Below are 13,630 nucleotides of genomic sequence, written 5' to 3' on the forward strand. Positions count from 1 at the left end.
AGGGATACAGATATCAGTGTACATGTACACAAGTTCCAAAACATAACATTCACTCACTTTTTGCTCATCTGAGAAAAAAATTCTGAGATTCAAGCCAGAATTCTGATTTAAATTCTAATTTTAATCTCAGAATTCTAACTTTAATCTTGGAATTCTGACTTAAATCTCAGAATTCTGACTTTTTTCTCAGAATTCTGAATTTAATCTCAGAATTCTGACTTTTTTCTCAGAATAATAATAATAATAATAACCAAATATATTGGACCTTATGTTTTTTTCCAGTGGCCCTAATCCTCTTCCGTATTTGACATCTTCATTATCCTTAGACAATTAGATAATCCTTTTCTTGTCCCAAGTCCAACCTTTGTACAAAATGTCTCCAATGAAAACTAGAGCATCAGTTTTTGTCTAAGCCATCTGACTCACAAACAGCAGTGATCACAGAACCTGCTGGAGGTACTGATCCAACATAAAGTGGTATTTTTATCACTACTCCCTACTGTTATCATGTTCAGATTCAGTCACACCCACCGCATAAACTGAGCCACTTTGAGGAGCTGTTGTGTAGAGCTGCTGTTCAGCTGAGCTCAGCACCAGTGAAGGCAGAGGTGTCCCCCCCTCAGGTGGCTCTGATAACTGTGTAAACCTGCTCTGAATCCCGGACCTTGGGCTCTGACAGACACCACAGGCTGTGGGCGTTTCTTCGAAAGTACATGATGTGGGGCATTTACAGCAGAACTATGGTAAGGAATGCACCATTAGCCGAATATCCTTGTTTACACCGAACAAAAGCCAACTTTCGCTCTCTAAAACCACTACTGTACCTGCGATAAAATGGTCAGTTTCAGTAATATAATATAATCCGTTTCTAACTTACTCGGGCCATTTTGTTTGCTAACTGCTATTATGTGGTTAAGGAATGTTAGCTAATGTTAGCAAAGTTCGCTAGCTTAAAGGTGAATCAACGGCTGCTAACTGGCGTAAACTGGGTCAAAGGTGATTTAGCGGTTTGTCAAAAAAAGTGGTCGAATTAAAACTTTGTTAAGAAGCTTAATCGAGAAACCGATGTATTAGTATTTGGTTTGAACCCCATAAGTACGTCGAAAATGATAAATACTTCGTCATTTTTAGAATCGGAAGTTAAAATTATGTCATGAATATTCTACAGTTTTCTCATAATCTTTGATAATGACCATAGATAGTTACTGTTGTATATGTCAAGTGGACTCAGAGTTGAAAACGTATATATTTACAGACTATTTGACACTATAAACACCTCACCTGTTCATCCATAACGGTACAAACAGAACTATACGACGTCAGTCAGCAAGTGTATTTTTCTGGCACTCTAGTTTTAACCAATGTTAGGACTGTTGAACTTATTGAACACATACAATTTAAAATGTCAACTGTTCTGTCAGACGTTACAGACCTGTTACAGCTTCATGACTTCACAACTTCAGGGCTTGATCTTTTAGGACGCTGTTATAACTAAAGTGGGACCTTTTAATGGTATTTGGTCTGAATACTATTTATATTCACTATTTATGCTTTGTACAGAATATAACTTTTATCCTGTGTTATTTAGACTATGTTGTTATTATTGCATTTTTAGCTTTATATTATAATGTTGTATCTGTATTTCGTTTTTAAATTGTTGATCAACTGTTGTCTGTTTATCTGTCCATGAACTGCAGATGCAAATGAGCTCTTGGATAACTCTGGTGCAATCGTGTGATTGGACAATGTCCCTGTCAAATAAACAATAAAAGTCAAAAGTAAAATAAATGTGTTGTTGTTACACCTGACCATTAGATTAGACCTATAGAGCAGTTCCACTTTAAGTGTCACTGGATAAATGATCCTCATTCTAATAACATAATGTGCGTTTGATAATACTTTCTCGTATTTCTAAAGGGAAGTTTTGTTATTGCCATTGGGGTATTTTTTGGAACATAATTAAATTGTGTGGGGAAAAATAGCTGAAGAGAGCCATCTAGCGGGCATTGATGTGACCTGACCATTAGATTGGAGTATGGAGCCAATACAAAAATAAATGGGTGAAGTAGTCTTATTATGTCATCAGCTATAAATGGTCAGTGTTTATTTACTCACCAGTCATTTCACCAACGTAAATGCAGCCCAGGCTTTTTGAGCTGTGTTAAATGCACTAAATTTGGTTCATCCTGTGTAAGGGATAACTTGTGGTGCTATATTTTCACCCCTCACACATGATTAAGCCACCTGGTTGACTTAAGAATTAAATCAACCTGTATACAAATGTGATATTTATTTAATGTATAGTCTTTATTCCACAGGTCAAGGTGGGGATGGCGAAACCTTGTGCCTTATTGAAACCCTGTCACTTAGTGAAGCCTGTATCTGCCACTCGAGTCCCTGGAAGATACCTGACTCATCAGAAGGGTCTGCCCACCTTGCCAGTCCCCCCTCTGCATCAGACTTGCGAACGCTACCTCACTGCCCTTGAGCCCATTGTGGAGGTCGACGAATTGAAGCACACAACAGAGCTGATAGAAGAGTTTCAGAAACCAGGAGGAGTCGGAGAGAGACTTCAGAAAAGCCTTGAGAGGAGAGCACACAATACTGACAACTGGGTGAGCTCTAAATAAACAAGTTAGACTAATACAACTATATTAAACTAAAAGTTAAACATTGTAAAGTTAGGATTGTCCTTAAACCTTAATCCAAACCAAATCATTTATACTAACTTGTGATCAGAAAACTGCAAAGGTAGTTAATCATCATTGCTTCATAATGGGACTTTTACTTTTGTTCTTCTTTGTCTTGCTCAGTGAGTTTTAGTGGTAGAGAAATAATATTTGTACTGTTGGATCTGCTTAGTGTTAGCTTAGCACTACAAAGTTTGTCTCATTGGTATGTGGGTTTTATTAAATCATTCATAACATTCTCTGGTCTCAGACTGTTAGTTTGGGTTAGATATTTGCCCATTGAAATACTTGTTTTGATTGTGTTTTGTTGTCTAAAAATTGGTTTTGTTGAGGATTTAAACTTAAGGTTTTATAGTCAGGTGAATGTATAGAATGTGTGTACGGCTACAAGTGTCATGTAGCATTACCATGGCAACACAGATGGAACTGCGGCTGCCTCAGGTACTGGAGGCAACTGGGGGCCTTAAGAGGCTACAGCTGCTTAAAAATTTGGTAGAACATGAGCTTATTGAAAAGAGAACTGGACTAAAACTTAAAACTACAGTGTTTGAGAGCTATTTTGTGTCCATGGGCAAAACAGTGAATAATTGCCATTCAACATATTGTAATTTAATTTGTGTGAGAAGACACAAGACTTCCCTTTCTACTCCTTAACTTTCTTTTCAGGCTGTTTTAAAAGTGTACTCTGTGACACAGGTTTTTGGCTAATCACAGGTGTTTACAGACAGGTAGGGGGTTAAATACATGATTGACAGGTGTTATTACCAATTGCTGATCAGATTTCATCAGATCAATCCTGGATGCATTTCTGCTGGTTTAGTCTGTTCCTCAATGTGGAAGCTTGGAAAAATGAAGCCTCTTTTCCATAACATTACAAAATGATGTCTGGTCATCTGTATTTATATTTAGTCTTTAGATTTGGAAAGAGCTGCTGAAGGGATTGTGTTCCTGTTTTTGGACAGAAATTAATTTAAAATAATATGTGCTGGGCAGTATATTTTGTGTATTTCTAGGAATGCTCATCCAAGTTATCTGTGTGTCCCTCTGTCGTGTGTGTGTGTGTGTGTGTGTGTGTGTGTGTGTGTGTGTGTGTGTAGTTGTCAGAATGGTGGGTGCAGGTCGCTTACCTCGACTACCGGTTGCCTGTAGTGGTCCATTCAAGTCCTGGTTTGGTGTTGCCTCGTGTAAACTTTAATGATAAACAGGGACAAATAAGGTAAACACACAACAAAAGGAGTTTTATGTGATGAATGTACTGAGACTTCTTTGACTGCATTTTCACCTTGTAAATATACCAAACAAAACTGTACAATGAGAATCTGAAATGAGTCTTAATGAATACCCTTACAAGCTAAAGGCTATAAAACCATATGGATCTGTCAAATAGTTGAATGTATATTTTTGTTGATTGTAATATTACACTGAATGAACCATATTGCAAAATAATCAGTGGTTATAGCCTTTGGTCATGAACTGCAGTTAACCCGGGTGAATTGACTTTTGTTGCTGCTCATCCCTCTTTCTATGCTTGTTTAGTTTTTGTTTTCGTTTTCCATAGTGTTATCAAGTGGCTCATAGATACCCCAAAATTAAAACATAGATGTGCACAGTTGACTCTTTCAGTCGTCATTGTATTTTCATTATTTAACCAACACAACTTACGTTTAAATAAAAAATAAAGGTGTTCTTTTTTTTTAGGTTTGCTGCAAAACTTATTGCAGGTGTTCTGGATTTCAAGACAATGATTGATAAGTAAGTCATGTAGTTAAATGTACCTTTATGACTAGTCAAAACACATTGCACTGTTATTCATTTATATAGGCTTCAGATAATGCTTTTGAAAAGAGTCATTTTTAATTCTGATCCACTTGTAATACATCATGTTTAAGGTCCACTGTGGCTTCTTGACAAGATTATTTAACAAGTTACACATAGCTGTTAGTTATCCTGCTTTGTCCTCTTAATGAGTCACATATAATCGGTCAGTGTCTTGGAATTTTATTGCACTCTTGAGACAGGAAGTATGAAATCATGTGCTGCTTGGCTTTAGCTCTATTCCACAGAACTGCTGAGGTCTAATCTTTCTAGCCTTAAACTGGTGGAAAGCACGAAAGCCTCATAAACCTTTATTCGTCATCAACTAGTTATAACAGTGTGTTGTGACATGATCTTTGATGCAACTTTTAGAATGGATCGGTATCAGGAATTCCTCATCTAAAATGGAACTTTCTATCATCTATCAAGTGAAACTTTTGCTGAAATGTTGTGCGTTGTTTTTTTCTCATTTAACACAATTTTTGTTAAGCACCTACGTTCAAGTATTTCATCTTGCTCATTACTGTATTATCCTTGCTAAATAATTCTGAAACATGATATTTTGAGACTCAGCTTTTTAATGCAGAGATGGTATGTCCCTACAGTGAGACTCTACCAGTGGAATACCTGGGAGGAAACCCTCTGTGTATGAATCAGTACTATCAGGTTCTGTCCTCCTGTCGCATCCCAGGTCTGAAGAGAGACTCAGTGGTGAACCATGCAAAGAGCTCCATACCCCCTAAACACATCACTGTTGTTCACAACTCTCAAGTAAGAACTGCTGCAGGTTTCTTGTACAACTGTACATTCTGTAATTACATCAGTATTACTTTAGGGACTATGAGTACCTCACTACCTGTTCAAACAGATGTATTTCCTCTGTGGTTGGAATATTATAAATACAAATATCAAGACTTAGTTGCTTTATTCTGTTTTGATTTTAATCAGTTATGATCTGACTTTCAGTCTTCCAGTCTTTCTGTCACAATGAATTACTCTGACCTGAGGATGTTTTAGTTGGTATTAGATATGTGATAACATGTTCAAAAGGGATTGTTTTACTGTTTGAGCTTTTCAATAGAATGTCTTTATTGTCACTGAGTGTTTTACTATGTGAGCCTTTCAGTGATTCCCCTGAAGCGAATATATACATGTAATATATGTCATTTCTCGCATCCAAATTGAGATACCTGAGTGAGGGTTTTTCTTTCTTCCTTGGAAACAGTTCTTTGTGCTGGATGTATACAACAGTGATGGGAGTCCACTGGACACTGATCAGCTCTGTGTTCAGCTGGAGAAGATCTGCAGCTCCTCAAAACAGACCAACATGGATCCCGTTGGCATCCTCACCACCTTGGATCGGGACTCATGGGGAAAGACCTACAACAGCCTCATAAAGGGTGAGTGAACCTCTGCTCTCATTCAAGTCACAATAAAGGATCACTGACTGACAACTTAATGAGAATGTAAGATGTGAACTCGTCCACAGTGAAAGGAAGTGGCCTTTGTGACAGCAGGGTAGATCGTCAAACTGTTTCAGTCAGGTTACAGTTATTTTTTTGCTTCTGTGTGTCCAGACAAGACAAACAAAGAGTCTGTGTCAGCGATCCAAAGGAGCATCTTCACAGTGTGTTTGGATGGACAGATGCCTCCAGTGTCTGATGACATGCTCCGGAGCTGTGCTGCTGTCCAAATGCTGCATGGAGGAGGCAGCCAGTGGAATAGTGGCAACCGCTGGTTTGACAAGACGCTGCAGGTCTGTGACTGAGTCAACAGGCACACATAGAATCGCAAATAAACACTACTTTGTTTCCCACAAGCTGGAGAACTCAAGAACACAAGTTTGAGATGTTGAAACATCTCTCCTTGGATGCAATTTAAAGTTAATGGTTAAATTCTTCTGTGGAAGTTAATGCTTCAACTCTCTTTCAGTTTATTATTGGAGAAGATGGAACATGTGGTGCAAACTACGAGCATGCCCCTGCTGAGGGCCCCCCCATTGTGGCCTTAATCGATCATGTTGTAGAATACACGTAAGTAGATTAAAATGTAAACTGGGTCAATACATGTTTGTTTACATTTGGTCTTATTTATTTATTTTTTATTTTTTTTTACAACAATCAAAAGTTAATTGACATTATGAGTGTCAAACAGATCCCTCTTTTGTAGACTGCAAATACATTTGTATCAATAATATAAATAAGTGTGGTCTAGATATACTTCTAATGGCAGTAGTAGAGAACTGTGGCTTTATTAAATGCAGTTGTTATTGACATTGTTGGTTATTCCATTTTTCTGGCTCATGTAAAGTTTCTTTTCTCTTATGTGTGGAACCAGGAAAAAGTCCAAAATAACAGAGTCTCCCGTGAAGCCTCTGCCAATGCCTCAGAAACTACATTTCAATGTCACACCAGACATCAAAAAGGATATTGAAGAGGCCAAGCAGAAAATGAACACGTGAGAGCAACTGTTACTTGTCATACAGTTACACGGCAATGAGACAGTTTCAGTATATGTCAGAATCAAGTTATCTCAAATCAACTATGTATCAAGTTCTGGGCTGTGACAGGGTCACATAGGACATTTTGTGAAGCAACAGAAAATTCTGTGAGGAAAGAACAACAAAATGAGAGGCTTTGCAGATAATCTTCATTACACTAGATTGTTTAACATCAGTGTGTGACTTATAGTTTTGTAGGGCAAATTCTCCACTCTAGCACAAGATGAGAAATGAGAAACAAAGTAACTGAGAAATGTTCATCACCTAAAAATATGAGTACAGAAACCTACATCACAAAAAGGCTTGAATTAGAACTGTATTTACACCTGTTGGTATTGAAAGACAACATAAACCTATATACAGTAATAAAGATAACACGCCTGGAAATCATGCTCAAATTACACTTCTTTAATTCTGTGTGTGAAGGTTAATACCAAGACATCTTTAGTCCCAAATCAAATATGTGTACACTAATATCATACACAACCATGGTGACCAACAAAATTAAGTACATAGTGATACTTCAGTTTTGTCGCAGCTCATAAAGCAGCAGGAGGGCAAGTGTATTAACAAACCTCACAAAAGTCATAAAGTATGTCCCATTCCTCCACAGACTGGCACAAGATGTGGACTTGAAGGTTGTTGTATTTGACCACTTTGGGAAAAATGTTCCCAAGACCCACAAGATGAGCCCTGATGCTTTCATACAGGTCGCACTACAACTGGCCTACTACAGGTGAGATACTGGCACTGGTACTGACACAGGTAAACAGGATAACTAGAGAGCTTCAGCTAAGTAACCCCAGGCAAACAGGCTGGATTTTTCTCTTTTAATTATGTGAGTCTTCCTACTTAGTAAAAACGGTATGTTTTAAAGTACAGGATTTTCTTACAGAAACTCTGTTCTATACCTTTAAAACTTCTGCAAAGTGATCATAACATTAAATTTGACCAAAAAATTACAAGGCAATCTTCTGGTGGAAGTCCTTGAAAAAGGAATCTTTGTAAGTAGCAATGTGTATCATAAAATCAATCATCAAAAAATGTTAATGGTACTACTACTACTCTTACTGACACTGCTTATTGATTTGATACTTTAATGGTATTTTTATCTGTTCTTTTTTAAGGGTTAGGGTAATAGTTCAAATTGTAAACAGGCTAATGTGTTTATTTTCATATTTATAGTATAGGCTCAATATAATTAATATATATATTTAATATTATTTAATAGAAAAGTGCAGCAGTATTTGTTTTGAATTAATCACCATCATAGATTCAGATTTTTATTATATTAATGTGAAACTTATATTAATAATTATTTGCTCTAGAGGAAAATAATCTTTTGCTCATCATTTTTAAGTATAAAACTGAATGTAGGACTTCAGTAGTATTTTGACAGTGTTGTAGTTTGCCTACAGCTTCCAGATCTCTAAATCTTCATGTTCTGAATCCATGTGTTAAAGAACATACTCACATTGCCCTCTCTCCCCTGTTGGCAGGATGTATGGACAGAGCTGTGCCACATATGAAAGTGCTTCTCTGCGTATGTTCAGGTTGGGTCGTACTGATACAATCAGATCAGCCTCGACTGCCTCTGCTTCCTTTGTTAAGGCCTTTGATGATCCCACTAAACAGGTACACTGACTGGAACAGTGATCAAATTAAACTATTCAGTCTCATCTCAGATTACCTTCAAGTACTGGCACAGTATCCTCTGTTTTTATCAACAAACCTACTGTAAATCTGATGAGATAAAAGACTGGAGGTTTGTAAAGTACAGCAGATACATGTTGGTCTTTTGCACATGGCACACATTCTTAAGCATTACTGAATTCCAGATTGATTGTTATAAGACGCTGTAATTGTTGTGGTATTACTGATTGAGTTTAATGTAATGGTTATGTCTTCTTTTTTTGCACAGAACACAGAAAAGGTTGATTTACTGGATAAAGCTGTAAAAGCACACAGGTGGTACACTAACATGGTGAGTATGATTCACATCCACCACTTTGTACTGGGGTGCAATGAAGGCTCATTTGCAGTGAGGGCCCAGTGTAAAAATGCTGTACAGTATATTATCACACCTTTACACTTGACTAATGAATTATGTGGGTCTGATACACATTACTTGATCAGCGAATGGACCAGTTTTAAAACTAAACTGCTTGGAAACACGATACAATCAGTGTAAAATCTATTTCCACGCTCATTGCCAATAAACTTAGAAGAAAGAACTCTAAAGTTATTATAAATGAATATATTGGATTGTAGAGATATGAACTGAATCTATTTACAACCATGGTATGGTAGATTTATGTGACCACTAGAGGGAGTAGTGAGTCATTCTGCCAGTCTCCCATAGTGAGGAAAGCTAACACCACAAGGCCTTTGACAAGAGTCACAAAATGATGAGGTTGGATAAGAACCATTAAGTAACATTTAGAGTCAAAGAAAATGACAAAGTGATTAAAGCTACAACTACTGTTGTTGTTTTCCTGATGCTGAAATCATGCCTTTTAAATTGGTGAGTTTGATTATGTGGCTTATGAAGGTATAAAGTTATTATGTGATATTATCTTTGTTAAGTTCACCATTTGCTGATCCTTGGTTCAATATAAACTGTGACAGTTCTGACCTTGTTTGGGTTGATTCCGAACAGTTCTTTAGTGCAGCTATTGACAACACAAACAGAAAACAGAGGTGGTTTGTGCTTTTACTGTGGCTGTTTTCTGTCTAAAAACAGAGCTAAGCTAACAGAGCTGTAATGTAAACTATCACCTGACGTAGCACATGAAGGCTGTTATTTTGACCAACTGTCAACTTAAGCATCTATCAGTTTTAGTTTCAAGAGAGAAAAATTCATGGTACCATACTACAGATGTGTGGAAATGATGAGCTTCATACTTTATTCAGCAAGTGATACAGTCTGGATACATGCACATATATGGATTCCTTGGTGGTTTTGATAGTCCTAAGTATGTTCTGGTACATGAGTTTCTCACAGCTGTTTAGAGTACACAGTGTCAATACCACATATAACCCCTTTAACAATGTGCAGCAGCTTAGTGAATTTTGAGAACATAAAAACTGGAACATGCTACATGATTCTGCAGTACTGATGGAATTAGTGTTGTAGAAATATTATCTGTCACTGGACTGCATTTGCTCAGCCAACAGATAATCATATAGGACTTTTGAGCTTTCTTTGACCAGAGAACAGTATAAATAAGAGATAAAAGAGTGTTACCAGCTATGAGGTAAATGGTTTAAACACTGACAAACAGACTACATTTATTTTTTCACTTAATGACATTCAGTGTCTTATTCATTAGAAGTGAATTGTGTTGCTGTGACATCCAGTTAAGTTGTCTCCTGATTAACACTGCACCCTGTCTGTCCACCCTAACAGGCGATCAGTGGCCAGGCCATAGACAGACACCTCCTGGGCCTTAAGATGCAGGCTATGGAAGAAAAACTCACCATGCCTAAAGTCTTCACAGACAACTCCTATTCTAAAGCTTTGCACTACCTATTGTCCACAAGTCAGGTGAGAAATTTTACAAAATCGCAACTTTGCAGTGAGATTTAGAAGAACTCAGTACCCAGATACCAAAGATATGAAAGCGGCAGAAGCTGAAACAGAGAGGGAAAGCACCAAAATATGAAAATACACCCTTTCCTTCTGCAGCACTCTGCTCTTGGTCCAAAGACTAAATGTTAACATAGATGACCTGATGTCTTTTTCATGTTATGAAAGAGTGAAGCCACTTGTAACAAGAAAAGCACTCAGAGCGCAGACCTCCACCAAGACAGATCTGCCTCCCGTGCATGTTTTTTTGTTAGCAAGATAACTCAAAAAGTCATGGACGGATTTTCATGAAATTTTCAGGAAATGTTGACACTAGCCGCCGATCACCACCAAAATTTAATCATTTCTTCCTTGTGCCAGTATCAACATTTCCTGAAAATCCATCCATAACTTTTTGAGTTATCTTGCTAACAAACAAACACGCACGCACACAAAGCAAAGCAATCACAATACCTCCTGGCGGAGGTAATGATATCCATGTTAACACAGAGCAGAGCAGGAGAGGTGAGTCCAGGTCATGTGTGGCTGAATCTAATCAGTGATTGGAAATTACATTCATCAGTCGTGTATTTAACCCTTACCTGTCTGAAAACAGCCACGATTAGCCAAAGTCTGCATCATAGAGTAGATTTTCTACAGCATGAAGACACAAACAAGAAGTAAATACATAAATCCCATATTTCTCATACCAAGTGAAGTATAATATATGCTTAAAGGTAATTGTGATACAAAAAAAAAAAAAAAAAATCAAGGTACAAGTATCAAAATTATCACTAAACTTTAAGTATACATAGTAAAAAATAATCAAGCCTAACATTCAATCACTGAAACTTTTTTACGAATCCAAGTAAATAGCTATAACTTGACATCTTAAATAATAATGTGCTGTACTATTTTTTTTTTGTGAAACAGTAAATTTAAAAATACATGGATAACAATTACATTTAAATTACAAATATTTTAAAGAGCTTCTTTACAAAAACAAAGAATGATTCTGGCTATTACCAATGCTGTTAATCTAGGGTGGCTGTGGCATAAACCTTACATTGGGTGGTGGTCTAATACATTTGTTAAGTGCTGTATAATACTTAGAACAAATAAATTCTTGCTTTGTGCCAATATTATAAATGCGTGTATATTTCACTCAACATTCTGGCAAAATAACTTTGTTTTCATGGTTTACCTTGGTGTATAACTTAGATCAAGACTGTTTTTGCTTTCTTATTTCCTCACAAGGTCCCATCCAAGACTGACTGTGTCATGTGTTTTGGTCCTGTTGTGCCAAATGGATACGGCGTTTGCTACAATCCAATGGAAAGTCACATCAACTTTGCAGTGTCATCTTTCAATACATGTAATGAAACAAATGCAGCACATTTGGCCCAAGCAGTAAAGGATGCTCTGCTGGACATGAGGACACTATTGGAACAAACTCCTAGAGCCAAACTGTGAAGTAGAGGTTAAGGTCTCAGCGATGACTCCAGTGACATGTGCTTAATGTAATGTATGAAGAATGATGGAGTGGCATATGACGACCATACACCGATTACACTTCCACCAACATACAGCAGCTGGTCTGATACAGGCCTGTTATCTTAACATGAAATAAAATGTCAATTTGCACTTTAATTTATACTGAGATATCTGTGGTACCATGACTGGAACTGGTTCTTTCTCTAGTAGTGGAAGAATACACAGGCATCATACATTAAATACATAGAGAAATTTAGAAAAAAGTTTTGCAATGGAAAAAAAATGTTTTACTATCTGATATTAATCATTTTATTGTTAACAAAGACCAGAAAAATTAAATTGTTAAAGCATTTCATCAGTAGATTTGACCTACTGTGTTGTGCTTTTGCCCGATACACAGAATGCAGCTCCACAATGGCGTTGTCAGATGAAATCAGCATCGCTGCATCAAGTTGAGTCTGCTGGTGGAAAATAAAATGTGGAACTTTTACCCTGTTCAACAGTTGGCTCAGTTTAGCAACAAGTTTGTTCAGAATAGGTTCTATGCACAGGTTAAAACTACTAAGATTTTTTTTTTTTGTTCTTCTTCAGGATGAGTATTTTTTTTCCAGAGTTGCATTCTGCATCAATATTTGCCACTGTATTATTTTAAATATGACCAGGAGGCATAAATGTTCAAATCCTACAGATCACTTCTGTAATGATGTTAGGGCATTGCTCCATGTAATATTACCATGTTATGTGACCTGAGTTTACATCATGTGGTGCATTTTCAAATATTTCAACCAGTTAACCTGACTTTTGTTTCTCAAGTTAGGAAACTCAGTAGCTTGTTAAACAATGAAATGTAATAGAGTAATGAAGAAACAGAATTATGCTGCAGGTTGATTGAGCAGGAATGATAAATTGCAGTGATTGTGGTAATGGATGGTTTGTCATTTCTACAAAATAAAATACATTTTAAATCAACTTAAATGAGTTTTAGTTTTAAAGAGAACAAATAAGACTTAGAGAATGAGGACCGATATTTGTTTGCTTGCAGTCACTTTGAGATGCGCCCTATTCCACATATACATACTTAATGATGCATGGGCAAATTCTATAGCAGTGAAGGATGGACTCCAGGGTCGTTTCCTACCATGCAGTCGTGGTTTATCAAGGCAGGCATGTGCAGCTTGGAGCCAGGTGGTCCATTAACTGGATGCAAACACTTGACATGTTCAATATTGAACGGACATTCAGAGAATGAATTGGCTCCGTTAATTAGATTTTATCTAAAGTCAAGAAAACAGTTCACAAGCAATTTGTCATTTCTTGTACAATCTTTGTGCAAATTCAGCTAAGTGGTGTCAAGGCCACACCATTAACCTATGGCAAGCCAAAGTCCTGCCCCTTCAACTGTGCCCCCATGGCAATAAGAACATGAATGGCACTCGATGGTGAGAAATATTTTCATCCCATTTGGTTTGTGTTAACATTTACACATAAGATGTTTGTCAATTTAAAGAACAATTTTATGAGCCAAGAAAGTTGCAATTGTGTTAAACAGTTGAATGGACTGCA

The 13,630-nt window shown here is 37.0% G+C and overlaps 1 protein-coding gene across 1 annotated transcript; it reads left to right on the forward strand.

The window, feature by feature from the left end:
• Positions 1–550: 550 nt before the first annotated feature.
• Positions 551–13,033, forward strand: crata (carnitine O-acetyltransferase a). Its single transcript, XM_030150520.1, has 14 exons — positions 551–743; positions 2,319–2,615; positions 3,788–3,906; positions 4,389–4,442; positions 5,111–5,276; positions 5,731–5,905; positions 6,083–6,261; positions 6,438–6,538; positions 6,843–6,962; positions 7,619–7,741; positions 8,505–8,640; positions 8,927–8,989; positions 10,415–10,552; positions 11,831–13,033. The coding sequence occupies exons 1-14, from the start codon at positions 714–716 to the stop codon at positions 12,044–12,046; spliced, it is 1,917 nt and encodes a 638-aa protein (XP_030006380.1). The 5' UTR covers positions 551–713; the 3' UTR covers positions 12,047–13,033.
• The last annotated feature ends 597 nt before the right edge of the window (positions 13,034–13,630 follow it).

The sequence above is a fragment of the Sphaeramia orbicularis genome, chromosome 12 (genome assembly GCF_902148855.1).
Source record: "Sphaeramia orbicularis chromosome 12, fSphaOr1.1, whole genome shotgun sequence".
Taxonomy (NCBI): Eukaryota; Metazoa; Chordata; class Actinopteri; order Kurtiformes; family Apogonidae; genus Sphaeramia; species Sphaeramia orbicularis.

Bases quoted from the DNA above. Each gene is read 5' to 3' on its own strand.
- crata (XM_030150520.1), top strand. From the start codon at position 714: ATGATGTGGGGCATTTACAGCAGAACTATG. The intron at 6,963-7,618 runs GTGAGAGCAACT...ATTCCTCCACAG, and splicing joins GCCAAGCAGAAAATGAACAC to ACTGGCACAAGATGTGGACT. The intron at 10,553-11,830 runs GTGAGAAATTTT...TTTCCTCACAAG, and splicing joins ACCTATTGTCCACAAGTCAG to GTCCCATCCAAGACTGACTG.